Below are 27,481 nucleotides of genomic sequence, written 5' to 3'. Positions count from 1 at the left end.
CAATATCCTTATAATGATGCTTATGGAAGCCCTTCTCTGCCAATGTGATGGAAAATATATCCTGTAAGTCATCATTATAATGACTTAGTTTCTGAAAATAATGGCTTTTTATTTCAAAATAATGACTTAGTATCACAAAATAATGACTAAATATCTCAAAATAATCTAAAAAAGAATAACTTTGTATCTCAAAATAATGACTTAGTATCTCAAAATAATAACTAAATATCTCAGAATAATGACTAAGTATCTCAAAATAATAACTTAATATCTCAGAATAATGACTTAGTATCTCAAAATAATAACTTAGTATCTCAAAATAATGATTAAATATCTCAGAATAATAACATAGTATCTCAAAATAGTAACTTAGTATCTCAAAATAGTGACTCAGTATCTCAAAATAATGACTTAGTATCTCAAAATAATGATTAAATATCTCAGAAAAAGACTCGGTATCTCAAAATAATAACTTTGTATCTCAAAATAATGACTTAGTATCTCAACATAATGACTTAGTATCTCAACATAATGACTTAGTATCTCAAAATAATAACTTAGTATCTCAAAATAGTGACTCAGTATCTCAACATAATGACTTAGTATCTCAAAATAATGACTTAGTATCTCAAAATAGTGACTTATTATCTCAAAATAATGCAAAGTCATTATGTAGCATGAACTAATATGATAATATGATGATTTTGATTGTGTGAAATGTAGTTGCTGAGTCTGGCTCTTAACCCTTGCGTTGACTTCTGGTCAAATTGACCCGTTTTCTGTTTTATATCAGAAAATATGGGACGTAGAAATAAGCGCTGAACATGTGTAGAAGAAAAATTTAACAATTTAAAACGTTGGAAAAAGTAAAAACAAACTGTGAAAAAAAGGCGTCAAAAATGTCGAAAAAAAACGGGAAGACAACACAAGGGTTAAACCAAGATTTTACAGGACGCAGTCAGTAATTAAAGTAATGACTAACATAGTGTCATTTACTGCAGCCCTCTCAGAGAGAGACCGTTTAAGTTTAATTCCAACAGTTTGAAGTATAAGCTGGGTTGCACTCCATATTTAAAGTACGAATGTATACTTCATGGGACTCTCATCTTCAGTTTCATTCAGTCATTTGTGCACTGCATTTAATTCAAGTGTGTATGTAAACTATGTGTAAACAGTATAGAATGTAGAAAAACCACTCAGCAGATAAGAGGTGTAATAAACCTTAGATAGAAAAAGTAAACCCAACAATTGCACTGTGCAGGCTTTAATAGGTTTTATACATTGTTTATTTTTATTAATGGCATGTCACACGTCATCCTCTATATGTGCCTCTACAACCTGATGTGTTTTGCAGGAACCTATTTGCTCACAAGGCCAAAGTGTTTTCCATCACTGCAAATATAGCAGTTTTATATGATTTATATTAATTTACAAGGAACTTTTATTTTTTTTGAACTCACAGACACACTTTTCATTATGTCCACTAATCTGAGCTATTTTGAAATATGCATACAGGCCTTCTCTGTTTGAACACTCATTATAACTATTTTCTGCCTCTTTGAAGCGATGTGCGTAGGACATTATTTGGCTTGTGGGTGAATTTTCAGAGATTTCTGGCTGAATAGCAGAAGCCATTACTGGTGACGAAGCTTCATTAGGCTCCATCAAATCAGATGCTCCCCATTGTGTCCTTTCTGGAAGTTATTTACATTATCTTTTAGTGGAGCAGGCTCTGACATAATTAATGTCCACTTTAAGCAAATTAGCTTTCTGATGTGCTTTGCGGGAGGAAGTATTAACATCTGCATGAGTTGCAGCTCTTTGGACAAAAATGTCTTGGTATAGCATGAGTGCCACTTATTCTTGGTTGTGCTTTCAATGAGATTCATATTATAGGACAAATCTGTTCCTTTTTTTCACAAGTGTATTTATTTCAGCATACTTTCTCTGACAACAGTGGCCTCAATACACAAAAAAATTAGAGCCAAATAATTTTTAAATAAGAGGGAAATTCTAGACATTGGTTTATAGATAGATAGATAGATAGATAGATAGATAGATAGATAGATAGATAGATAGATGTAAATTGTTTTAGAACAAAGAAGGCTACTTGCTAGTGGCTACAAATAAAGACAGGTAATTTTATTTCTTCTTAAATATATTGAGGCTGAATGGACTGAACTTGCAGCTTGGGGGCCCCCCAGTGGCTGCGGGGGCCCGATGCATCTGCATAGTCCGTCTATAGGAAGAAAGGGCTCTGAGATAGATAGATAGATAGATAGATAGATAGATAGATAGATAGATAGATAGATAGATAGATAGATAGATAGATAGATTTTTATAAACTATATTTGAATTCAATTGCCAAACAAATACAACCCATCCCCCCACCCCTATTATTGCGATTTCAAACATATTGCAATATTCTGTGATATATTCCAATGTATTACCTTTTTTCCAACTTCAAATTTTCCCAATTTCAAATGATGTCCCCAAATGGAAACTTTGTCAACATCCGTTTTATCTAAAAAAGATCCATTTCTCTGTTTGATCATCTCACTTCAGTGTTATTGCTGCAAAATGGGATTGTCAAGCAGACAAACTGACCAACACATATATAATAACAGACTGATACTTGCCGTCTGTGTATCGATGCAGTACTGCCACGGAAAATATCGAGATACTATGCTATATCGATTCCCCCCCCCACCCCTAGTAAGAATAAACAACCTATATCGTGGTATGGATTAGAGCAGTGGTTCCCAACCTGGGGTCCGGGCACCCCCAGGGGGGGCGGCAAAGATCACAGGGGGGGCGCGAGTCTTTATCTGGTTTGAGGTAAAAAAAAATGTTTTGCACATGTTAAACAAATTATAATACACTAGAATATATAATGTATACAAAAGTCTGTATGAAAACTATATATTTTCTTGTATCCTCAATTTTCCTGCCGCCACGGCATCACTATTTTATGAATGAAACATGCCGGAGAAACAGTGCTGATAACTCCTCTGTATCAAAAAAGAAAGAGAGGCTCTATCTCGATAGTTACCTCAACTTCGGTTTTGGGTGGGGGGGGGCTCAGCTTTTCTTAGACATGAGTAGGGGGGGCGCCAAGGAAAAAAGGTTGGGAACCACTGGATTAGAGGACTTGTTGATTTTCTTAGCGGTGTCCTCCATCTGACATTTTTAAGACTAAAACCTAATAAATGTATCTAAAAAACAACCAAAACCAAAATGTATTCATCTGTTACTTTTCAGATGACAATGCTTTATTTTTTTTATTAAAAACTGAAACAGATAAACAGACACCAGATAACCGCACCACACATGCCGATGTAGACACTGATAAACAGCCCTCACATTCTGCAGAAATACATTGCATTTCTTATCACATGATAAACTGTCACGTCTTATGGATCGCCCCCTGGCAATACATTTTGATGCTCGGACAAATAATATAAAATATAAAATGTGGCAGAGGTAAGAAGACAGCAACCAGATCCAGGTTTGATCATATCATTTTAAGTTTACAGGTGCCGTCACCTTACACCAGTGCTGGTGTGCAATATGTGCAGAGCAAGAGGCCTGAAGGAATCTTTGTCCTAGTCTTGCATTGCCAGACCTTCTTTCACAGCGCCGCGGAGGAGGGTCTGGCTAGTCCACACAGCATTCCGGGATGGGAGAAAAATATGCTCTGCTAAGCGCAGAGACGGCGCCACGGTGCTGCTGCAAAATAGCCTCAGGAAGGAACTTGTTTTGGTGGAACATGTGCTCGATCAAAAGTTGTTTTAGTCGTGTGACAGAAAACTCAGATTGGACAGATAGTCTAGCTAGCTGTCTGGATTTAGCCTGCAGAGATCTGAGGAGCAGTTAACCATCAGAAATCCACCGGAGTTTAGAACGCCAACACAAAGAAAGCGGAATGTAAAGGGACATCCTTCCCAAAAAGAGTGAAATAAGAAAAGTAAAAATCACAAACTTAGGGAGTCACTTTAAACTTCATATATGTCACATATAACAACAAAACAAGATGAATATGAATGTATGCAGGCAAGACAACAAAAAAAAACATTTGTGGAAGACAAAGCAATGCAAATTAAACTAATCACTGATGAATGTGATCGGGTTTCATGCAGTATTTACTTGGCCATCTATTGAATTATGTGTACCGTATATATTCAATTTTGAAAACACTTTCAGGCTCTAAAATAACTGCATCCTCCATTCTCAATGTCCTTGTTGTTATGGATTCGTTGTTGGAATCAGTTGAAACGTTATTGACCTTGATGGTTGATGGTTGATCATTGATTGTGCTGGTTTAGATTTGTAGGGATTGGTTGTAGTTTTATTTGTGACGGTACTTGTTGCTCAGAGTTTATTAGTGATTGATAATGGTTTTTACAGATGTCTGTATTTATATATCTGGATTTTATTGCACTTGAACTTTATGATGGAATAACAGGCACCTTAATGATAGATTGTAGGACCTTAACTACTTTAAATTATGTGATCTATGTATTCCATGTGCTTATTTTCTGTGCTCCACTTAATGTGGATTTCCTTTTGTTGTCTTTTGCTATGCTGTGTGTCGGATTGTGTGATATCAATAAAGTTGAAGTTGTAGGCAGTAAAACAGCAGAGTTCTGCACTAAAAACAACAAGTAAGCTAAACATGTTAGCATGATAAATTGAGATAGTTTGGCCTTTTTATAGGATTTGCAACATTTGGGTAGGATGTATGGATGAAACCGACTGAAAGTGATAATGTGCAAATGTGTTTACTCAGACAGGTCTTCTGGTTTTAATACACATAACGTGTCATGGTGTTACAGTAATTGTATAGTAGGTGTGATTAGAGAGTCACTAGATGGAACAAATGTTGTAATGAACTGTGACTCTTCAAACAAAGTGAAAGACTGATCAAAAGTTCTGTTACGATGAAGATGTGTTTGAATCTCCGCCAAAACATATTGTAATGACTAGTCAATTGTATTCACAATTCATATTCACTTTTATGTAATGTAATCATTTAAAAAGGACCGTTTACAACATTCATTAAAATGTTGCCATTTGATGTATTATACCAGAGTTAAAGCTAAATTTAACAAACCTAAAGTTACTTATATAAAGCTATATTCATCAGCAGTCTCTTGGCAGGTCACAGTTAGAACATAAACTCAAACAGGACGTTTACTAGAAAATTACACATAGCAGTAAATCACACACACAAATACACACACTCACACACACACCACAGTAAACCCTGTGAGAGAAATAAATCAGATACAAATTACACTACTATTGTAGGCAGAGTATTTTTATTCAGACATCAAATTTCCTCATCAATTATATCAATTTTGCACTTCACGTCTGCACACTGCCCTCATCTGTAACATCGCACTTCTCTGAATATTCAAAAACATTTAGACATTTTCTCACAACTAACAGGGGAAATGTGAATTTCTCTGACTTTTTCTTCACTTCACAAATCCTTCACCAACACAAGAAAGCTGATGACTGATTTGAATGTACAGGAGAAAGGTCTGTGACAGCCTCATGACCTCAGACGTCATGTATGTGTGCACACATGACTATACGGACAAACACATCAAGTGTGAAAGCCTCCTTCGTGCACAATGTGCATGCGGGTCTGTGTGTGTGTGTGTGTGTGTGTGTGTGTGTGTGTGTGTGTGTGTGTGTGTGTGTGTGTGTGTGTGTGTGTGTGTGTGTGTGTGCGTCTGTGTGGATCTGTGTGTGTAAGACGGATTCTGTTCAGCCATGTATAATTCAGATTTAGGAGAACAAAGGCCTGCTTATGTCATAACAGGGTAAGCTACGCATTCTTGCAAGGTGAGCAGAAGAGACTGAAATCCAGCTTCCTGGTAAACAGGATGAGAGCGCATTCAGCATCTTTAGCTTTTATGTGTCTCCTACCTATTTTACATGTTTATGTATCTAATAAACACACAAACATGAATATTTAGCATTCAATGTAATTACTTCTTAGGAAATTATATTGGCTATAACTCAACAAAAATATTGCATTGTTTCCTCTTTTTCTGTTTGTTTCACTTACCACCCAGCTGTTTTTTCTTCTTTTGTTTTCCATTTTACATTATTGTCTCCTATCAAAATGTGTCGTCCCATTAACTCTGCTGCTGTATGATTATTGACCAACACAAATCACTTTCTTTTGCATCTCATGTTTCTCTTCAGTTGTTTTCTTTGTTGTCATCTGCCTCTTTTGCATTTTCTCACTTCCTTCTACACACTCAGGGAAAAAAAAGAGAGAAGAAACACAGCTGAATGGAGCTGATCAAATCTTATCTACTGTACTTCTTGTGCCCTCTGCTGGCCAGCTGAGAAGCCTGGAAAGGAATTACATCCTTTCCAATAGATTTTTTTACACTTTAACATGTTATGCTGATCATTAAAACTATCACACATCTATAGTGTTAAACCTTCTGATTAAAGAAATAAAACAAATGCAACACAAACACAAAAAGTATCTGCCACATCATTTGATAAGAAGATATAAAATGTCTTTGTAAAAAAAAAAAAAAAAAAAAAAAAAAAATAATAATAATAACAATTATAAGGGGTGCACAGAGTTGTGTAGAAGGGCCTTGCATAGCAAATGTGCACATTTCAGGGAAGTGATGATATTATCCTATAAAATAAAAAAAAAATAATAATATAATAATGAAACAATTCTTCATGTAAAAACAAACTCTCGCAACTCTCGCTCTGACATGCCTCTCAACTGTGATTATCATCTACAGTTTAATTTACAGTACACATGAAGGGAGAAAAGTGCATGTCAGTGGACCATACGTTCAGACTCTCGTCTCAACTTTTCAGGGTCAACGATGAACTGTCGACCTCGATGGACGCCCTAACCGTGCTCAGAAGCATTGCTGTGGATATCTATGGGTTGTATTTTATATGCTCATACATATTTTGTATGTAAAAATGATACAGTATGTATCATATGTATTAATCGAGCAAGGCAAGGCAAGGCAGCTTTATTTCTGTAGCACATTTCAACAATAAGGCAATTCAAAGAGTTGGAAACAGTTAAAAAACATCCATTAAAGTCATTATAAAATAATTTGAAATAGAATAAGACAGGTATGAAATACATGAATAAATGTTACAGTGCAGTAACAAATACTGTCATGTAACACTTCCTGTCATCATCATCTGTTCTGTCTGTTACCCTCTGGGAGGCGCTACAGAGCACTCAAAGCTCGCACCTCCAGACTGAAGGACAGATTTTACCCAAGAGCCATCATTTAGCTGAACAAAATCAAACATTTCCCCACCTGGGTGTCATGATTTATATCTGCAATAATACAACCTGTGCAATACTGTTTCCATGCTTTTACAATTGCTTGTTTATAAATGTATTGACTGGGATTGACATGGGATGTGCACGAGTGTATGTTGAAGTGTATGTTAGGGTGTATGTTTTTGAAGTGTATGTTAGGGTGTATGTTTTTGTTTTTGTTTCAATAAAGTCTATTCTATTAAAAAAAATGGCAGCATCAAAAGGAAAAGTCTTCAGCCTTGTTTTAAAGAACTGAGAGTTGCAGCAGACCTGCATTTAAAGTGTAATGCAACACAAAATTGAAAAGCACAAGTCAAATTGTACTTAAAAACAGTTCTTTAGTAAATGAACTCACTCACTCAGTGCTGCCAAGTTGGAGTTATATAGTTAATAATAATAATATCGTATCGTGACGTAAGTATCGTGATGCTATCGTATCGTGAGGCCTCTGCTGATTCCCACCTCTAACCAGTAGCGTTAACTTCTTGCAGGTCTTGCAATTTCAATTCGCAATCTGATTATGCACCACAATAGTCATGATTAAGATTCAGTTTTACTGTCTAGTCAATTAAGAATGCAAATTTCTCTTTGTCTTCAAACTGCTTCAACATATAGAGGAGTATATAAAAAGGTAAATATCATAGAGTCAGTAAAACAAAACATTAGTTTATGTCTGGGAATGTTAGAAACAAGACTTTTAGAGCTTTGAGCCATAGGTGTAATTTACAGGGGGGATAATATTAATAATCAAATAATAATCAAAACTGACTAGGGCAGCCCCCACTTAAAAAAAAAGCCTATTGTTATTTTCTTTACATGAATAAAGACATTTGCACCATAAATTGAAGCAGAAAAGGCATGAAATGTTTGACGTTCAAAATTTAAATCATTCAAGTTATTCCAATTAATCCTGAGGAAAACATGATTGTCTGTGCAAGATTAAATGCCATGGCAATCCATCTAATAGTTGTTGAGACTCAAGTATGTTTCTGTTTAAGAAGCACAGTAAATATCGATCATATATCAGGAGCATATTGAAGGATTAGGGTTAGCATAAAACACGTCAATCTCTAGTTATACACAATGCCCCTCCTCATCTCTTGTTTACGAGTGAGTCAGCCAACATCTACGTTTCTTTGAATCCTCCCTCCAGAAACACGTATAAACTGGGTCATGATCTGGACACACTGCAGGACATGAAACATCTCCGTCATGCTCTAGAATCAGATGTAACGCTTCTTACCTGCATTATGAAAAGCTCTTTGTTGACGACGTGTCTTCATGTGTCTGGTAAAAAGCTTAGAAAACAGCTTTTTTGACAAGAGATACGTTTATAACACCTCTTCATAATCATTCCCAGTTCTATGAATATATGCACATACCTCAAAAACACTTCACTAATGGTTGTTAACCTCAAAAAGCCAACTAATTGATGCACTCAGTGCTGCATCGGGTCATGGTGTTCTCTGCTGCTATACAGACAGAGCCAAAACCTTGTTCATGAATTTCAAAACCAGCCATTTTCCATTAAAGAAGGCTATTATTTCATTTGCTCACATGTCTGCACTCTGGACAGGTTTCTCAAGGTAAAAAATACTCCACTACAAGTACCAGTCCTGTATTGACAATTTCACGTAGGTAAAATAAGTCTTATTAGCAAAGTGTACTCCGCTGTCAGAATGGCAATGGTGAAATAATATGTAAGCCTAAATTAATCATTTCAACAGCTTTTTTGTTTGTTTTGTGTGTGTGTGTGTGTGTGGTAGTTTAATTATAAAATGATTTGTATACTAAAAGTGGATGCGTTTTGTATGGAAAATCCTAAATGTAGACTGCAATCTGCAAAGTACAGCTTTTAAATAAATATAGTTGCTTATATAAGTAGAATATTTACCTCTTAAATGTAGTGGAACTGAAGTATAGAGTAGTGTAAATTGGAAATACTCAATTAAAGTATCATTACCTCAAATTCTTACTTTACTTGAGTAAATGTAGAATACTGAATACATGTTGCAGAATACTTTCCAGATTAGGAGTTTGCACCCAAAAAACATGCAGGTCTTATCAAATATGATACTAATACATAACTTGACCTGCTTCAAACATTAATCAAATCAAATCAGGGGTGGAAGTAACACATTACATTTACTCTTGTTACTGTAACAAAATCAAAACAAATTTGTGTAGCCTACTTTTTGAGTCATTTTAAAAATCAGTGGACCAGTACTTTTACTTTAACTTATTATTATTTTTTATCTCAATAGGATGTTGAGCATTGCTGTAAAAAAACACAAACAGAAAGATTGCATCTACCTTAATTAATCACTGACTTAACTCTTTTTTTGTTATTATTATTTGAAGAACAAAGGTACATTGCCAGCATAAATATTTTATGTTTAGAACAGGTGTGTGTGTGTGTGTGTGTGTGTGTGTGTGTGTGTGTGTGTGTGTGTGTGTGTGTGTGATGGAAAGGTGTTTTTTGTAATGTTTTTTTATTTATTAACTGTACAAAATAGACAATATCTTTTGTCCATCTCATTGCCTTCAAAACAAATAATGTCTTTATTATACTAAAATTGAATTTTCCTCCTTATAAGATGTTGAACATCAATTGTTTTTAGGAGCCATACAGTGAAAGAACAAATGACAGATTGTTTCTTCTTCTAGTTCACAGAAATTGCAAGAATATTCAAAATGCCAAAAAGAAAGAAAGAAAAGAAAAGAAAATGCATGTTGACCTCACTGAGGAACTTTTACCTTCAGTGAGGAGTGTTTGTGGGTTATACTGTGACAGAGACGCTCAGGGGACTTTGGCAATGGAAAAAAACTGAACCTGGAGCAGATTTTAGAGGACATCGACTCACGTTCAGACAGGTGAGTCGCTCATCATGTGCAGGAACCGCAGTCTATCTTTTTGCTGTGATATGTGTGTTTGTGGCTGCAGCTGCAGTGGAGTTTACAGTGCGTTGTCTGCTTTGCGATGTGTTTATGTGCTGTTGCTTCTATAAGACGACTGAGGAAGGTGGTTATGTACTAATAGAACGATCTAGATTCTGCAAAGCGCCGTGAAGAAAAGGGGTGATATTTTAGCTCAACTGGTAGAGCGCTCGCCCCATCTGCAGACGTCTTTCCTCCTGCGACGCGGTTTCGACTCCGACTTGTAACTTGACCCTTTGCTGCATGTCGTTCCCTCTCTCTTCCTCTTCTCATGTCCATCTTAAGCTGTGCTGTCAAAAATAAATAGTCTAAAAAGGATAGTTATACCATCGTATACAATTGTTCCCTTCCCCTTTTAAGATGTAGGCAAATGCTGTCATGTTTACTCACAATAGCCTACATTTAACTAATTTTTTTTTTTAGCAAAGTCATTTTAGGGCTACTTGTATTTTTTTATAAATTTTCTTTATACATATTTCATACATTCTTTAAAGTAGCAGTAGGCCTACTGTTCCTTGAGGATAATATAGTAGCTTTCCTTTTAAAATGTCATTTTATCAATAATAACAAAATAGCCTAAATAATAGGCTACACTAAACATTTAGCTGGCAAAGTACTTTGATGCAGGACTTTGACTTGTATTTAAAGTGTTTTTTCTATACTTTTTACTTAAAATATGATCTAAATAGGCTAGTTCACCCACCGCAGTTCTCACGTTGTTGCCGTGCTGTGAGGACACTAGGGCCGCACGGACACCGAGCCTGCCGGACGGTGCAGTTTGAACCGAGAGGGTTTGGAAGTTCAGAGGCCGAAATCGAACTAACTATCCACCGCTAGGTACCTGTGGGACACCGCGTATCTCGGCAGCTATTAACGCGGTTATTAGTACAGTATTACATATGCAGACCTATGTTTAATGTAAACAGTTTATGTTACTCGTTATTTAGATTTTATATTGAAGGACAAAACTCCGTGGCTTTAAGACATGAGTGGACTATCATCATTTCCCAATGGACCACAAAAGGTAGGAGCTATACTGCGGTGAACTATGTGCTGCTTCGTTCTTTCTGTGGAAAAACTGCAATATACGCTTCTCATTGAACTTTTTATAGGCCTATATAGTTTCTAAATAGGCCTAATTCATTTTCGGAATCATTAACAAAAGCATACACACCTAAACCACTGCCACACTTCTTGCCTTTAACTTACAACTCATTAAGGAGCACAAAAAGTAGAGAATGTGGACGAGAGAGTGTGTAGAGATGGAATGAAAAAATACAACGGCCTATTTTAGAGCATAAATCAAAGCAAAGCCATTACTTAAAAAAAAAAAGTAATGGTGAAACTTTTTTTATCAGTCTGTTCCATCTTTATAGTCTTAATAATTAATGAAAGTATATTTGCATTACTCTTTGTATTCTGTGGACTGAGAAATATTTAAAGATATGCAACAACTCTAAAGCTCTATATAACTGTAGAAAAAAAAGCACATTTGGAAACAGATTTACCTATCAGCAGGTGGTTTAATGTGTGTGACTCTCATTATCAAGGTTAGTTAATATAGTTTGTTGTGTGTTGTGTATACTTGCCGAAGTTTGTGGTTTGCCAAGACTGCCAACTAACATGGATGTCGAAGCGTAAAGCTATAGCTGTGATGGTGAACTCTGACATGTATGAGGATATTTTAGATAAATCAGCCTGTACATTAATGAGGTGCTTTAAAGCAATCTGAGCACCAAATATCTGAGGCCTGCCACCAGGGGGCTGTCTGCAGTCTCAACAGGAGATCATGTAATAGTGTTGAAGTGTTAAAGAAGATTTATCATTGCTCTCGAATACAAATAACCAAACAGATATAAGTTCATACTTAGAGTAAAATTAGTTTATACTTAAAGTGAAATAAGTATTTATATCATTTAATTAAGTAAAAGTAGCAATATCATATAGTATAAACTCCAGTACATCCCTGCATGTTCCTTAAGTAAAAGAACATTTAAGTGTTATTAGCAAAAAGTACTTGAAGTATCGAAAGTAAAAGTATACTCGCTGTAGAAAAATTGGCCCCTGCCAATGTTAAACTATAATTTACCATATCAGTGGAGTATTTTTAGCCTTTTAATGTCGTAGGTGGTCAAGTCAGTTGACGAGGTGGTTGAGGTGGAGCTATTTCTTACAGTTGTATTAATCTCATGACTCATTTTATAAGCAAATCACATGTTCTGTATGTAAGATCTGTATTTGTAAAGTAGTTATAGCTGTTATGTGATGCAGTAAAAAGTCCAATATTTCCCTCTGAAATGTAGTGCATTAGAAGTATGAAGTAGCAGAAAATGGAAATACTCAAGTAGTATAAAACTGGTATCTTAGAACTGTATTTGAGTACATGTTCTTAGTTCTTACTTTCCACTTCTGTGATCTTTCCCTCCTTCACATGGTACACTGGAGTTATAGAAAGTCTTAGGACAACTTTTCCAGCTGTTATTTCCAAAGTATCTGTCTCAGGGGATCCCCGGAGAGTCAATAAATCAACTCTCTATATTTATGTGGTTAAACTGTGGATGAAGTGATTCTGATAGTCTCCTCAGTGTCACTCACTGAAATTGTATGCTTTGCTAAAATCCCAACCTGCAACACAAGCCAGGCCTGCAGTGTTGAATTACTTATTTTTAATAAGTGTTTAGTTAAACACGTGACACATAATGTCCTGACAGATGAACTGTGTCTATAGGGAGGCACGTTGATCCAGTTCCCTGTGATGTACAGGAGATATTTAACAGCTCTGAAGTTAGATACAAGTTCATTCGAGCACCACTTTATAGTAATTGATACTTTCTAAAGGGCCCATACATTGTACTAAGTCTATTAATTGTTAATACATCATTTTTAATGCTTTATACATCAGTAATAAGCAAAAAAAAAAAAAAAAGATCCACTTGGGTTGACGATGTGAAAAAAACCTGTTTTGGCACAAGTCGAGTGTATTTAAATGTTTTTGGCCACTTGAGGGCGGCAAAAACAACCTGCAAACATAACACTGTCTTTAAAGTTATGTGGTGAATTTTTACGTATCCATTTGGAGTCGTGTTTGTGTTCACCAGATGAATGTCAGTCCAATGTTCACTCTCTTTTAGCTCTGTTATTGTTTTCCACGAACTCCTATGAAAAAGATCCGACTCTTTAGCTGCTGAATGCTCCACTATGTTCGCCAGCTAGTGGCTAACTGTGCTGTTTGGCGCTGAGCAGGTAACGCACCGTGGATTTATCGGATCTTTTAGCTAAGAATTTGAATAAGATTCTCCACAGTGCTGTGTCAGCGCTGCGGAAATGTCTGGCTGCACGAGTTATGATTCTGGTATATCATTGTTTGAATTTCTCTTGTTTATATTGCGCCAAGCCCTAGATGCAGCGATGTTGCCCATGCAGAATAGATAGCAGAGATAATGGGAGGAGACCAAAACAGTGAAGTTGTAGGCTGTAAAAAACAATACAATGGGCTAAAAGATGCTAAAACGCTGTGCGGAGCTGCAGAGTCAAGTCATTTTTTTAGTTCATTCTTTGTCATATATGATATTTATCTTATATCTTATATCTTTGGGTTTTGGTCAGACAAAACAAGCAATTTGAAGATGTCTACTTGGGGTTCGTAAAATGGCGAAGCACCTCCGGTAAACCAAATGATTTAAGGGATACTTTGTGCAATCATTATAACCTAAGGGCCTGCCTGATTTATTTTGGTTGAATTGTACATTTGGGCAGGTGTGAATGTGGCAATCGCACCAAAAGAGACCTGCTTGATGAGGTGGTCTCGGTGCGCTTTCAAACCTGCTCTGGAGCGGTTAGTTTGTGGTAAAAACGTGATCAGACCTCGAACTGCACCAACTGTTAAGCCGCGAGTCTGAGCTCAACGGCTCCTGTAGTCAGGTGGGTTTTGCAATCTGCGATGCGGCAGAGCATGCAAACTGTAGCCGCTTGCGATGTTTCTCTCACGTAACTAGACTGTAGCCAAGCTCGCCGTTCACCACTCGCATCTCCGTGGTCAAAGAGCCGCCGCAAAAGCTGGGAGACAGACACCGGCAGAGCAGAGCGAAGTCTCAGCGGGAGAGCAGACATAGGAACGTCCCTCGCGAAACAATGTCTGATTATTATTTACAAACTCATCAGCTGATTCGGACCAAAGCAAACAAACTACCGGTGTGAAAACGCCTTTAGATTTATTCTATGCCCTTGTGGGATCTGCTTTATTTATTTTTTTCATATGTCATTTTATAATTTCTTATATTTGCTGACATTTTATAGATCAAACAGTTAATCGATTTTAATCGACAAAATGTCTTCCTAACTGCATTGTCATAGGTCAGATGTCAAAGGTCAGCCCGAGTCCTCCACGACCACACACACACACACACACACACACACACACACACACACACACACACACACACACACACACACACACACACACTTGGACTGCTGCACAATTTTGGCAAAACAAATTAGATTATCTCAGTATCTTTTTATCAATACATTTAATTAAAATAGAAGCTAAACGAGAAGGGTGGGAAGTGGTTTTTCATAGAGCTTCCATTGCTTCTTAGCATTCAGCCTGACCCCTGGAGTCAGGGCATGGCCTCGGGGGATTTATAGAGGGTCATGATGGACACAAAGTAGTGATATAATGGTGTGATGATGTAAAGAGAGAGAGAGAGAGAGAGAGAGAGAGATAGATGGACCGTGGCCAATGATCTGCAAGCATTATAACTAAAGACAGGAGATATTTCATAAAACATGTCACAGAGGACAAGCGGAGAGAGAAATCCGGATAAAGAGGTTATGAAGAGCTGCCGGGTGGTTTAGTCCATTTAGTCATTTTTAGTCATTAGTCACATAGATGCGCTAGCGGGTGGGCCGTCATCAGTGAGGTTTAGATTCTAGCCTGAAACACCTTCTGTCCTAAATATGACATCGAAATCCAAGATCCTGCAATAGAGCTAAGCCTGAGGACGAACCGGATTCCCGGCTCGCATGCCCCCCTCCCCCCCACACACCCCCTTTTAATGTACTCAAACGAAGGTGTGTGGAGGAAAGAGCGATTCGAGCCCGCAGCCGATGCCCGGAGAATACGGCAGCCTGTGTGCAGGCAGCTGTGGACGACAGGAAGCTGGTACCCAAAAAGCGTCGGTGTTTATTGTCTGGGATCTGGCTCCGGAGGCGCGTCGCCGCCGCTGAGGTATGGGCTGCGCTCCCAGTATCCACGTCTCTCAGAGCGGGGTGATCTACTGCCGAGACTCGGACGAATCCAACTCGCCGCACCAGACCACCACCATCTCCCAGGGCACCGCGGCCACGCTCCACGGGCTCTTCATCAAGAGCGATGCGGCCGAGACCATCCCCTCCGTGATCGCCTACCAGAGCCGCCACTCGCGCAACAACTCGTGCCGGGATCGCAAGGAGAACAGCGGGGGACACATCCGCATCGAGGCCGAGACGCAGACCAGCCACACCAGCGTCAAGGTACGGCTATATAGCCTATATACAGCCGGGGAGCGTTTAATAACGGAGCCAAACACGGTGATGCTGTTGGCACAGTCACAGCAGCATCACCGGCTCGTGAGTGGAAATCACACGTGAGGAGGCCTGTCGGTTTGTCGGTTTGTCGGTTTGTTTGTTTGTTTGTTCGAGGCCCAAGCCTTCTGGTTGGTGCTTTTAATTAGTAATGACTTGAGTTCTTTCAGTCTCCTCTCATTCACTGCCTTCACCAATCCCTCCCTGCAGCCACCAGTGTGAAACAGTGATGAGAATTGAATTGGCTGTAGCCTACATCTGATATCACTGTGCTACTCTCATTGTTTCCCCAACAATGCATGGAATAAATGGCAGGTGGGCCAACTATTCCTTTAATGCAAATGCTGTGCAGTTAGTCTTAGCTCTGACCCATTTGACTGTAAACAATAAAAAAGATGCATGTCCAGTTCTACCCTGGCAGCTCAAAAATGCTAACACTTTTACTGTAACCCTCTCCCCATTTAGCATTCATTAGCACTCAACATTTAATAAATGTTGTGTAACACACTATATTGTAGTTGTCAGCAAATATAACGGCATCTTAAACAATTCTAACTTATCATGTGAAGACATTTGATATTATGATGACTACTATATTGCCATCTGTTTATACACCAGCCTCTGCTATGGGCGCTCACATGAGGAGTTGCAGTTGTTAATACATATATGAATAAACACTTTTATTTGCTTACAACTAAAGTGAAATACCAGCTAACAATAACCACAAACCATTACATATCAGTCAATCAATCAATTGTAGGAGGTAAAGTGTTTCCATCCAAACTTGTTTTATCAAGAACAACTTTAATAAGTTGCTGGTGTGCTGAAGGTGAAGTTGTCCCAGAATTCCCTTTGCACTCTCTGCACTATCAGCCCTCTCATGTGTGCTATAACAAAAGCCTGTTTACAGACTAATGTTTATTATCTCTAAGTGCAGCCCCAGGCAAAAGTTCCCAGAAACAGAATACATTGTCAGATGAGCAAATATGTGCATCCAACTTTTTTCTTTGTTCTTAAGCAACAACGCAGAGAAAGTGTGCCTCACAGGGCCAAGTGTCAAAGGATCATCTGGGGTTTGACAACTCTTAAATTCAGTTTACAACACAGGACAGTTTATGGCCCTGACAGCTCTGCTTCAAAGCTAAAAGTATAACAAACTAGCTGGGAGACATTGTCCGGTGTTGCACAGGAAACCCCGTGCATAATAAGCTATTAACATAAGAATGATGAAGCCATAAAGGGAAAAAATATATATATTTAGTTAACTCATAATAGCTCATTACATTCATCTTGGGAGATGTTACATGTAAAAGTCAAGTTATTTGACAAAAAAAGCATCTTAACTCAGGGTGCACTTACTCGTTTTTTTCCAAAAGTTCCAACCACATATTTGTGATGAAAAATTAGCGGTCTGCATGATTTATAGTTAAGATTTTTTATTTATTGTCAAAAGTCAAGTTGTCATGGGAGATGCTCTTAATGTAATAAACCAAATTAATAAGTAATAATAAGTTAGTGTGAAAACTAAGAATGATTATTGTCTGTCAGCAGCAGTTTTCATATGGGGAATCAGAACCTCTGTACAAAGATCATAAAGTTGTGGAATTTGTGTACACGTCTTTTCATATCTTTTGTGTGCTTTTTACTTGTTGATGGATCCCTCTCATGGGGGAGCATGTGAACAGATACTTCTTCATATTTATGATCGAACCCCAGAGGATATAACTGTGTTTTGTTAAGAAGTAGTGTAGCAGATGATCTTGTCATCAGACCCTTAGAATAGATTAACCCATCCAGGCCTAGATTTACAAAATAAAATAGACCTATTATATGATTGTTTTACCCTTTTCTGTATGATTTGATTTTGCCAAACTATACTTTTTTGGACCTTATGGTTTAAAAAACTGACATTAATTGGTATTTTTAATAAATATGATGTAATTAATATACTTCTGGACTGAGCTTTTAGCCTTCAGAGGGCCTACCAGTCCCATGCTCTTTAATTCTCACATTTCATTAATTTATGATACTTGTCTCCTCTGGTCCTAATATGGAATAAAATTGGCACAATATGAGTAACTGGATTGAATGATAATATTTAGTCTAACAGGATGCTTCTCATTAGCAGCTGAAATTAATACCCCAATAATATTTAGGTCCAGCAATTTAATAGGTTTTATAGATTTGTGTCATTAGTTAAGTGTGTGTGTGTGTGTGTGTGTGTGTGTGTGTGTGTGTGTGTGTGTGTGTGTGTGTGCCCTGTGTGTCCTGTTCCTAAGCTCTTCCTCAGTTCCCCTCTTTCTCCATAGGCTGAGAGAGTATCAATAATTCTAATTATTATCAAACCCTTCTGGCATTCCCTGCAGGAGTTGGATAATCTGCCATGGTGTTGATCATACTCCTGTGTGTGTGTGTGTGTGTGTGTGTGTGTGTGTGTGTGTGTGTGTGTGTGTGTGTGTGTGTGTGTGTGTGTGTGTCTGGTGTGTGTGTATATATGCACAAGTCATTTGTTTACCCCTCAGGTCAGTACGGAAGGAGTGTGAACAGTTGCATGTGAAGTAGCATATGCTGGTGGCTTGTACAGAGATCCCCTAGAGCCTCTTAACCAGTCACGGAATTATAAGAGAGCGCCTGAATTATTAGACTGTTAATATTAATGGACAACGCATCCGGTTCGGCAAAGTGCTGCAAATGCGGAAGTGCCTTAAACCTGCGTTCTATCTGAATTCCAGCAGGGGGCGACACGTAAAAGGAGGTCGGTTTCTGTAGAAGTCTATGAGAAGGTGACCCACTTCTCACTTGATTTATTACCTCAGTAAACATTTTCATAATGAGTTTATGGTCTCAATCGCTAGTTTTAAGTCTTCTGCAACACAGAATGAAGTTCATTTTATGAATTATGGTCTCGTTGATTTTAAAATCGGTGATAAAGCAGGGGGTGTTTTAGTGTGTGGCTATGATGTGATTACCAGTGAGAGTGTGGAACGTAACGTAAAGCGTAAGCAGCTCCTCCCTCACTCCTCCCTCTCGTCTAAAATCGTCACATCCTCAACCAGGACGGCTGCGCGCCCGTAACGACAAACTCGACGACGGATAGCAGATCTCCACAGACCAATGGGTTACGTCACACATGTGCTGTCCATTAATATTATACAGTCTATGGTTTAGATGCACAAAAGTTCAATGATCGTTAACAATACAGCTTCTGTGTTTTGAAAAAGAAATGAAAAAAAATGTATCCTCTTGAATTCCATCATACAAATTTATAAAACAACCTTTAATATATCCTTCTTTCACATGAAAAATAACTGTTGCCAAAGCCCCTTTAGCCTGATGCTCAACTTAAGTTCTTCTCTGAATTAGCAGCTGCAATAGCAGCATTTTCTAGAGGACTGTTTTTTCAGAGTCCGACCTAAAAAACAACAACACAAAAACATTGGCCGTTGTCATCGAATGGCATCTTATTTGCCGTTCTATTTACGTATTCTATTTCTATGATATGTACATACCAAAACTGAGTGCACGCAAAGCCTGTAACCTTCGTGATGAACAGGCATCGTATTCTCTCATGCACTTACATATTTATCCTCATCATACACTCAGATTATTGCACTTGTTTAGACACATCAGTGGTATCACGTAGGGTACGTGACGTAACTATTCCTTGTGCTGTCTGAGGGAACATGTACATCCACATTAGGCCAGAAAAATCTGAAAACGTTATCTTTTTCTTACAGTTTCTGTGTGCGAATAGTCTTGGGGAAAATAACTTTTGTAAAACATTCATGTACTGTATGTGATCTCTCACACAGTTGTGGGAGCGGTAATGTGAAGAAGACAACTATCTGTTGCTTCTAACCCTACCTGTGAGCATCATTTTAAATGCCAGTGTTGGAAAAAAAAAATCCTGCCCAGTCGTGGTGGGCGGGACCCAACCTCAACCTATCGAGGCACACCTGAACTAATAAGAGGCCTTGGTCAGACCATGCAAGCTTTTGTTTACTGGAGCATGCTGAAGAATCTGCTATCAGTGTTTAATAGTAGACAGTGTGACTGTAAATGGATAGAAGTTTGCATTGTTTGTCATGAGTAATGATACTAATAGTTATTAAATTGCCATTTAGCCTAATTGCTTGTTATTTTAGATTTCTTTTTTTTTGCCAGTACAGAAGATGTTAAACTAGATCCAGCTATTAAAAATTAGTTTCTTACAGTCAGTTTTACAGTTTTATCGTCCCCTTTGTACAGCAGCTAGGCAATAACAGTTAAACTGGTCAACAGCGAGCATTTATGATTAAGAGATTGTGCCAGTGTTACTATTGTTTCAGCGTTTGAGTGTTGATTGATGGCGATCTTTACAAAAACAACGTCAAAGCAGTAACCTGAACGCACATTGTTTGGAGCAACATTTTCAGATAAAGCTGTTGAGTGTGGACACAGGCAGTCTGAGTTTTGGATGTAAGACGGGGGTGTGTGAGAACAGGAATGTCATCCAGGCTGTGAAGTGGAAAATAGTTTGACTGTTGGACCGGGACAACTGTTTACATGCGAAGAAGTTCCCGTAGGTGTGTGTTTACATGCATGTTATCTCACTGGAGCATAGTTAGAATTTTTATCATGCGCAGTCAGGTTTCCATGCTCTTTTTTGGTAGTTTTGAAATGTAGTGCATCTGAATGATCAGTACCAGGGATGGTGGCACTTAAATGTTTGAGGGCAAGTGAGTCCTGCCCCTCAAACGGTGGATTTGATTTCTTGAGACGTATTCGGATGCTGCAGATTTTTGTGCGGTTTCCAAACTAGATTCATGCAACGCAGTTGGGGCCAATATCAAATCAGATAGATAAATAACGGTGGATTTGATTTCTTGAGACGTATTCGGATGCTGCAGATTTTTGTGCGGTTTCCAAACTAGATTCATGCAACGCAGTTGGGGCCAATATCAAATCAGATAGATAAATATTGAAAGAGTCGAGCAGAATTGTATTCACCAGGATTAGCCTGGATACTCATTCAAAAATGAGTCATAAGTGAGTGATTGAAAGTATAGGTCTTATATACTTATTTATTTTCCATGCCAGCCAGTGAGCTAATTTGCCATATTTGGACAAGAGCCAGGACAATTCTGGATGTTTGACACTGCATTGTTTGAGAGTTTACATTTAGAACAGATAAAAAAATGGGTGATTATTCACGAGTTAGCAATGGACAGTCATGCGAATATTCTTGATTTAAACATTTTCATCGATTGACAGTCCTACATACAACATAATCAAACATTAGTATACCCTTTTAAGTATACATTAAATTTGGTTATTTAAGAATTGTGACCAACATATGTCCCAAGTGAGACTTTTTGCAGTAGTGGCGCCGTCAGGCTGTACTTGTAGCTGTAGCGGGGCTTTGAGCTAAATGTTAATATCTGCATGCTAACATGCTTATCAATAACGATGCTAACACACTGATGAGGTGAGAGCTGATATGTTTACCTTATAATTGAGACACTGTTTCTAAATCACCACAAACATATCATCAGCATTTTTGTAGTGCAATTTCTCTCTGCTTTATTGGCCTATATGTTTTGCGAGGAACTTTGAGCAATGTCGGTCACTTTTAGTGGGTTAGCAGGCAAAACACAATCAGTGTACATTATCTAATAAAGCAGAGTAGAATGTGTTAGCGCTGTATAGGAGCTCATTGGCACCATCCGTCCATCCATCCATCCATCGTCATCCAATTATCCGGGATCGGGCCCGGGGGGCAGCAGCTCCAGCAGGGGACCCGAACTTCCCTTTCCCAAGCCACATTAACCAGCTCTGACTGGGGGATCCCGAAGCCTTCCCAGGCCAGGGTGGAGATATAATCTCTCCACTTAGTCCTGGGTCTTCCCCGAGGCCTCCTCCCAACTGGACGTGCCTTGAACACATCCCTAGGGAAGCCCCCAGGGGTTCTGGCCTCCACCTCAGCTGGCTCCTTTCGACGCAAAGGGGCAGTGGCTCTACTCCGAGCTCCTCACAGATGACTGAGCTCCTCAGTCTCTCTAAAGGCCAATTCATGCTTCTGAGTTAAATCAATGCCATGGGTACGTACATAGGTACGGACCCTACGCCGTAGCCTGATGTGCACCTCTCAAAAGATTTAACTACACGTCGCAGCGACGCACACCGCAAATACTCTGATTGGTTGGCTTGGCTTGGTAGCGTCGCATTTCCCCCTACTCATTTCCCCCTACTCATTTCCTGGTTCTTTTCCATAAACAACATGAAATCAAGGAGAGGGTTAACTTTTATTGCTACAGATTTCTGACCATGGCCAGAAAGCACTATGCCTCTCTAGAGTACTCGCCCCGAAGCTAATCGCCTTCACTCTCTCGCTCACTCTACCACACACTCCCCACACACACACACACACATGCCGGCCCTGCTATTCTCTTAAAGAGATCGACGCACACACCAATGCACAAGTATAAACTTCAGGCTATGGCGAAAGCTCTGCGTGGAGTCTTGGCAAAACCATAAATCCCGCTTAAGGGTGACGTCAGCCACTCTTCTAAGAAAACCCATTTCAGCCGCCTGTACCCAAGATCTAGTTATTGCGGTCATAACCCAGCCTTCAAGACCATAGGTGAGAGTAGGAATGAAAATTGACCGGTGGATCGAGAGCTTTGTACCAGAATTTTAACTGATTGTCAACAGTGAATGTTAAAAAACAATAAAAAAGAGGGATTGAATCTACTGCTGTTACTATGAATAATAATGTCCTCTACAGTGTGCCATTATTGGTAGCGTGAACATCATGTTTGAAGGTTGCAGCCAGGAAGCCTGCTCACATGACAAAGTTAACACACTTCACAATATCAGTTGATCAGCATGAGCTTAGCGTGACTTCATGCTGTGGAAAGAGGGCTAAAGAATAAGGAAGATGCCAGTAGCACGGTGCAGACTGAGGCTGACCTCAAGTCCATCCAGGCCCTACAAAAGGCCACCTGCACCGCAGATTAGACAAGGCCTTGTTGCAAGGACTGCAATTCCATTGAACACCATGGCCTGCTGCAAACAATGATGTAAAAGCTGACTGCTTGGTATTTATCTGGCATTATACAAAATAATCAAATAACATTTCAGTGTGGTGCAGGATACAGATCAAAGGGACCTAATGCACAGGATCAGAATATTTAAACCTCCCCCCCATTGAATGCCACAATGACGTCATATTGTATCATTTGTTGAGGTTCAAAGTAAGTGCCACGCAGGGTCAAGTCTAGATGAGGAATACACCCCTCTTTGTCACTTCCTCAAAAATGATTAGACATTGGCCTGTAAGTGTAAACGATTCTTTCTGTTCTCCAGCCAGAATGTAAACTCACTTGTCATCTTTATAATCTAACATAAGTGTAAACAGTGAAAACACCTTCAAACGAATACATTTAAACATATAACGTTGTTGAGTTAATCACATTCTGAAGAATAAACTGCAAAGAAATGGTGGAGCGGGCCTCCATAATGAAAGCAATGTTTAATCTGTATCCTAATGTGTATACAGTATATGCAATGACATGATGTACAGTACCTGGGCTCCAGTGAGTAATTAGAGGTTTATTTATACAGCACCTTTCAAAGCCAACGTTACTAAGTGCTTCACAAAAACAATAGAATGAGCTGGAATGACTCAAAGAGGACGACAGGTCCAAAGCAAGAGAAGCTTTAGAAAGTTAGCAATTAGTTGAAGATCCAAGTCAGAGGTTTTACAAACTGAGTTAAAGTGGTGGTGCAGAGGGAGAGATGCGAGGCAAAGAAACTGCTTAAGGTGCATGCTGGTGTTCTGAAAACAATGGCAAGTTAGTTATTGTAGTTTGGCTGCTGATTTTGCCCGTTTAACAAAACCCTTTTTTAGTGGCAGCAGTGGCTGTCACACACAGCTCAGTCAAATCAAACACACAGCCATGATGCATATATTTTTAGATTTATTGTGACATATACTCGTCTCTAAAGGAACCAAACTCAGTCCTCTTAAAGTGGACCAAAAAGTGGACCAACAGAAAAGGGACTCAGTTCTTTTTGCGTTCACAATGTCAGTTTACTTGAAAGAGGACTCTGTTCTCTTTCTGGTCCACTTCAACTCTGATGGGGTCTCAGGGCTAAAATACATTGACAAAAGAAGAAACAAACCTGAAGCGTGTTGTGTGCACAATTCACAGGTGAAGAGAACCGCAACGTGGACTTGAAGCAAACCATACTCAGACCACCTCCAAAGGAGGTCTGAGTTTTTTTCCAGAGGGGTCTGAGTCCCTTTCACATGTGCGCAAAAAAATGCTAACTAATAGATCTGAGTTCTTTTGGAGGGCTGAATGGACCAAGGGCCCTAACACTTCCTGAGAATATCATTATCTCCGATGTCCATCTCAAATAAACGTCCTTAAGTCTGTTTAGAAATCATAGAAAAAGAGGCTCCGTATGACTGCAGAACTTGCCTATGAATTTCAGTTTTCAAGTTTTCTTCTGTATCAAAGTAATCCAGTTATAGTTGTCTGTACATCCATGGGTACGTTACAAACAGGAGCTGCTAAAAGCTAATTTGGCGTTCTTTTAATGATGCCAGTTTGCCAAAAAGTAAACAAATCTGAACAAATAATCCCACTGACTCCATGGCAACATTATACTTCCTCTTTACATCCGCCATTATGGGAACGGTAGTTCCAAAACGTAATCATTGCAGCTATACATTAAAATACTTCATATCAGTAGACCTATCTCAGCCATTGAATTAGAATTACTTACTGTCATTTCACAACATTGTACAACGGAATTAAGCCATAATCCTGGAGGTGCATTCACACATACCAAACAGTAATCGGAAATAGAGAAAAATATATATTATGTATGTTAAAAAAATATGAATCTACTTTGACCTATAAAATCTGTAAAACAGCTGGGATATTGCACATTTTCTGAGTTATAGTGACCCTATAATACAAGTAATATGTCACAAAGAGTATACAAAGGTGCCGTTGGAATGTAAACATCCGTGCTGTGTTCTATATATAACGTATGGAGGTTGGAATGTAGCTGTAATTATTGTAGTGCTGACAGTCAGGGTAGACAGTCGGTGTTGGTGTTTGGCAGTGTTCAGTTCTCATGTGGCTCTACGATGGAAGCTGTTTGCCTGTGATTTAAAGAACCTGAAGCGTCTAACAGAGGGCAGCAGCAGGTCAAACAGATGGTGTCCAGGGTCAACATTATTAATGTTTTGCCAAAACAATACAAAAAAATGAATGTACAACATGCATCAGACTTGCACTACCGATGTACAGCATCGTACCAGGATTTATTGTAAATGTTTAGATATTACAGTTCTAATTTCAGATTAGTTACATTGACAGTTGAATTTTTTTTTAATCATTTATATGCATTTTATTGCTTATCTACCTTTTTGAGTGTTTTTGCAGTATGTCGTGCAATCTCTATATCAGATAACAGATATCTGCATATGAATGCAATGGGACAAGAGTTTGGTATCTCATGTTTGAGCGTGCTTTGGTTGCATGCAGGTAAACAGTCCATTTATAGAACAAAAGAGGCGAAACGCATTGACCGAAATGCATTCTCGGAACCCATCGGCTATTGTCTAATGACGATTTAGCATTTTATTAGCTTTTTTATTTATTTATCTTGCTGTAGTCTCGCTTTGCCAGACCATCCTCCACAGCGCTGCGTTGGAGGGTCTGGCTAGTCCACACAGCATTGGGATGGGAGAAAAACGTGCTGTGGTTTATTGCCATTTCTTTAAACCAATCCCAATCATCATGGGCGGCGCTAAGCTCCGCACTGAGCTGCTGCAAAATAGCTTCGGGTAGGAACTTGTTTTGGTGGAACATGTGTACGTTCAGAAGTTGTTTTAGTCGTGCAACAGAAAACTCAGATTGGACAGATAGTCTAGCTAGCTGTCTGGATTTACCCTGCAGAGATCTGAGGAGCAGTTAACCATAGTCCTAAAAAATTTACGGAGTTTAAAATTCCAACACAAAGAAAACGGGAGGAAACGGACATCGGCGAAAAGACATGAATCCGGCGGAATTTCCTGCGGCACCCGAGCAATAATCCCGGAAGTGGAACATCGTGGATATAGACTAGTTTGCTGTAACAGTGCGAATTCCCATTGAGATTCATAAACTACTACATCTTGTGTATTTGTTTAATGTGAATATACAGATTCAGAATTACTGAAAACAAAAGTACCAACTTATCTCAAAATGTCTTTGCAGGCTTTCTTTTTTCCTCTCCTCCAACTTTCTATACATTTTCTGTCCTCTTTGCTCTCTTTCCCCGCCTGTTCCTGGGTTGTCTGAATCCTTATGAATGAAGCGTACAAGCACATTTCAAACTCATTCTTTTCCACCTCCATCCATCTTGCTTCTACCATTCATCTTAACTGTGAGTCCCTTTGTCTGTGTACTCTTAAATCTCCCTTCATCTATTTCCCCTTCCTGTCTTTCCTTTAGGATTTTGTCACCTACTCTAAGAAGAGATGGTTTCCTACAGTATGACAGCTTCACCCAACACTTCCTCCATCATAGTCTTAACTCCACTGACTGATCTCTCTCCAAATTGTTCCTTTAGCAGTAATTACTGTATTGGCCCCATTTCCACTGCTTTCTTCCTGTTCTGTTTCACATCTGGCTGTGTCGTCCTCAAGTTAAACACAGTTACTCATTTTCTCATGAAGTTCAACCCTCAACCACGCTCTGACATCTTTGAAATCTGTGCTTCTTGTTGTCACTGCAGCACTCAACAATGATTCTTTTGCCTTCAACACTGAACACCTAGATGCTGCTTGCCTCTCTTACTGGCTTGGTGGATCTCTGGTGCAGCACTCCCTTGGGTCATCTTTTACTAGATCAACTCCCTTGGGTCATCTTTTACTAGATCAACTCCATTGGGTCATCTCTTACTAGATCAACACCTTTGGGTCATCTCTTTCTAGATCAACTCCATTGGGTCATCTCTTACTAGATCAACTCCCTTGGGTCATCTCTTACTAAATCAACTCCATCGGGTCATCTCTTACTATATCAACACCCTTGGGTCATCTCTTACTAGATAAACACCCTTGGGTCATCTCTTACTAGATCAGCTCCCTTGGGTCATCTCTTACTAGATCAACACCCTTGGGTCATCTCTTACTAGATCAGCTCCCTTGGGTCATCTCTTACTAGATCAACACCCTTGGGTCATCTCTTACTAGATCAACTCACTTGGGTCATCTCTTACTAGATCAACTCACTTGGTTCATCTCTTACTAGATCAACTCCTTAGGGTCATCTCTTACTAGATCGACACCCTTGGGTCATCTCTTACTAAATCAACATCATTACTTCGCCCCGTTAGACCTCACCATATTCACAAATCACTACATTTTTGCAGGGCAACCTAATAGAAGCGCCATAACTGTGATATGCTCTTGTAGCTCTTCACTCAGAGCAAAACAAAATGTTTAAATGGACAACAAGTCTTCCAATTTAATGAAAATATAGTCTATATCCACAACGTTCCACTTCTGGGATTGCTCTGGTGCCGCAGGAAATTCCGCCAGATGGACGTCTTTTTTGCTGACGTTTGTTTCCTTCCGCTTTCTGTGTGTTGGAATTTTAAACT

The 27,481-nt window shown here is 38.9% G+C and overlaps 1 protein-coding gene across 3 annotated transcripts in view; it reads left to right on the top strand.

The window, feature by feature from the left end:
• The first annotated feature begins 11,096 nt into the window (after nt 1-11,096).
• pde8b (phosphodiesterase 8B) overlaps nt 11,097-27,481 on the top strand; it is a 73,038-nt gene continuing 56,653 nt past the window's right edge. For 2 of the 3 annotated variants that reach the window (XM_028601153.1, XM_028601155.1), the window contains exon 1: nt 15,077-15,781. In XM_028601153.1, the coding sequence (XP_028456954.1) occupies nt 15,500-15,781 (282 nt within the window). In that variant the 5' untranslated portion in view covers nt 15,077-15,499. Of the gene's footprint in view, nt 11,295-15,076; nt 15,782-27,481 lie in introns of those variants that run through there. The other variant, XM_028601156.1, reaches the window with a different exon arrangement.

The sequence above is a fragment of the Perca flavescens genome, chromosome 16 (genome assembly GCF_004354835.1).
Source record: "Perca flavescens isolate YP-PL-M2 chromosome 16, PFLA_1.0, whole genome shotgun sequence".
Taxonomy (NCBI): domain Eukaryota; kingdom Metazoa; phylum Chordata; class Actinopteri; order Perciformes; family Percidae; genus Perca; species Perca flavescens.
The sequence above is the reverse complement of the archived record's forward strand: the minus strand, read 5'-3'. Positions and strand labels throughout refer to the sequence as shown.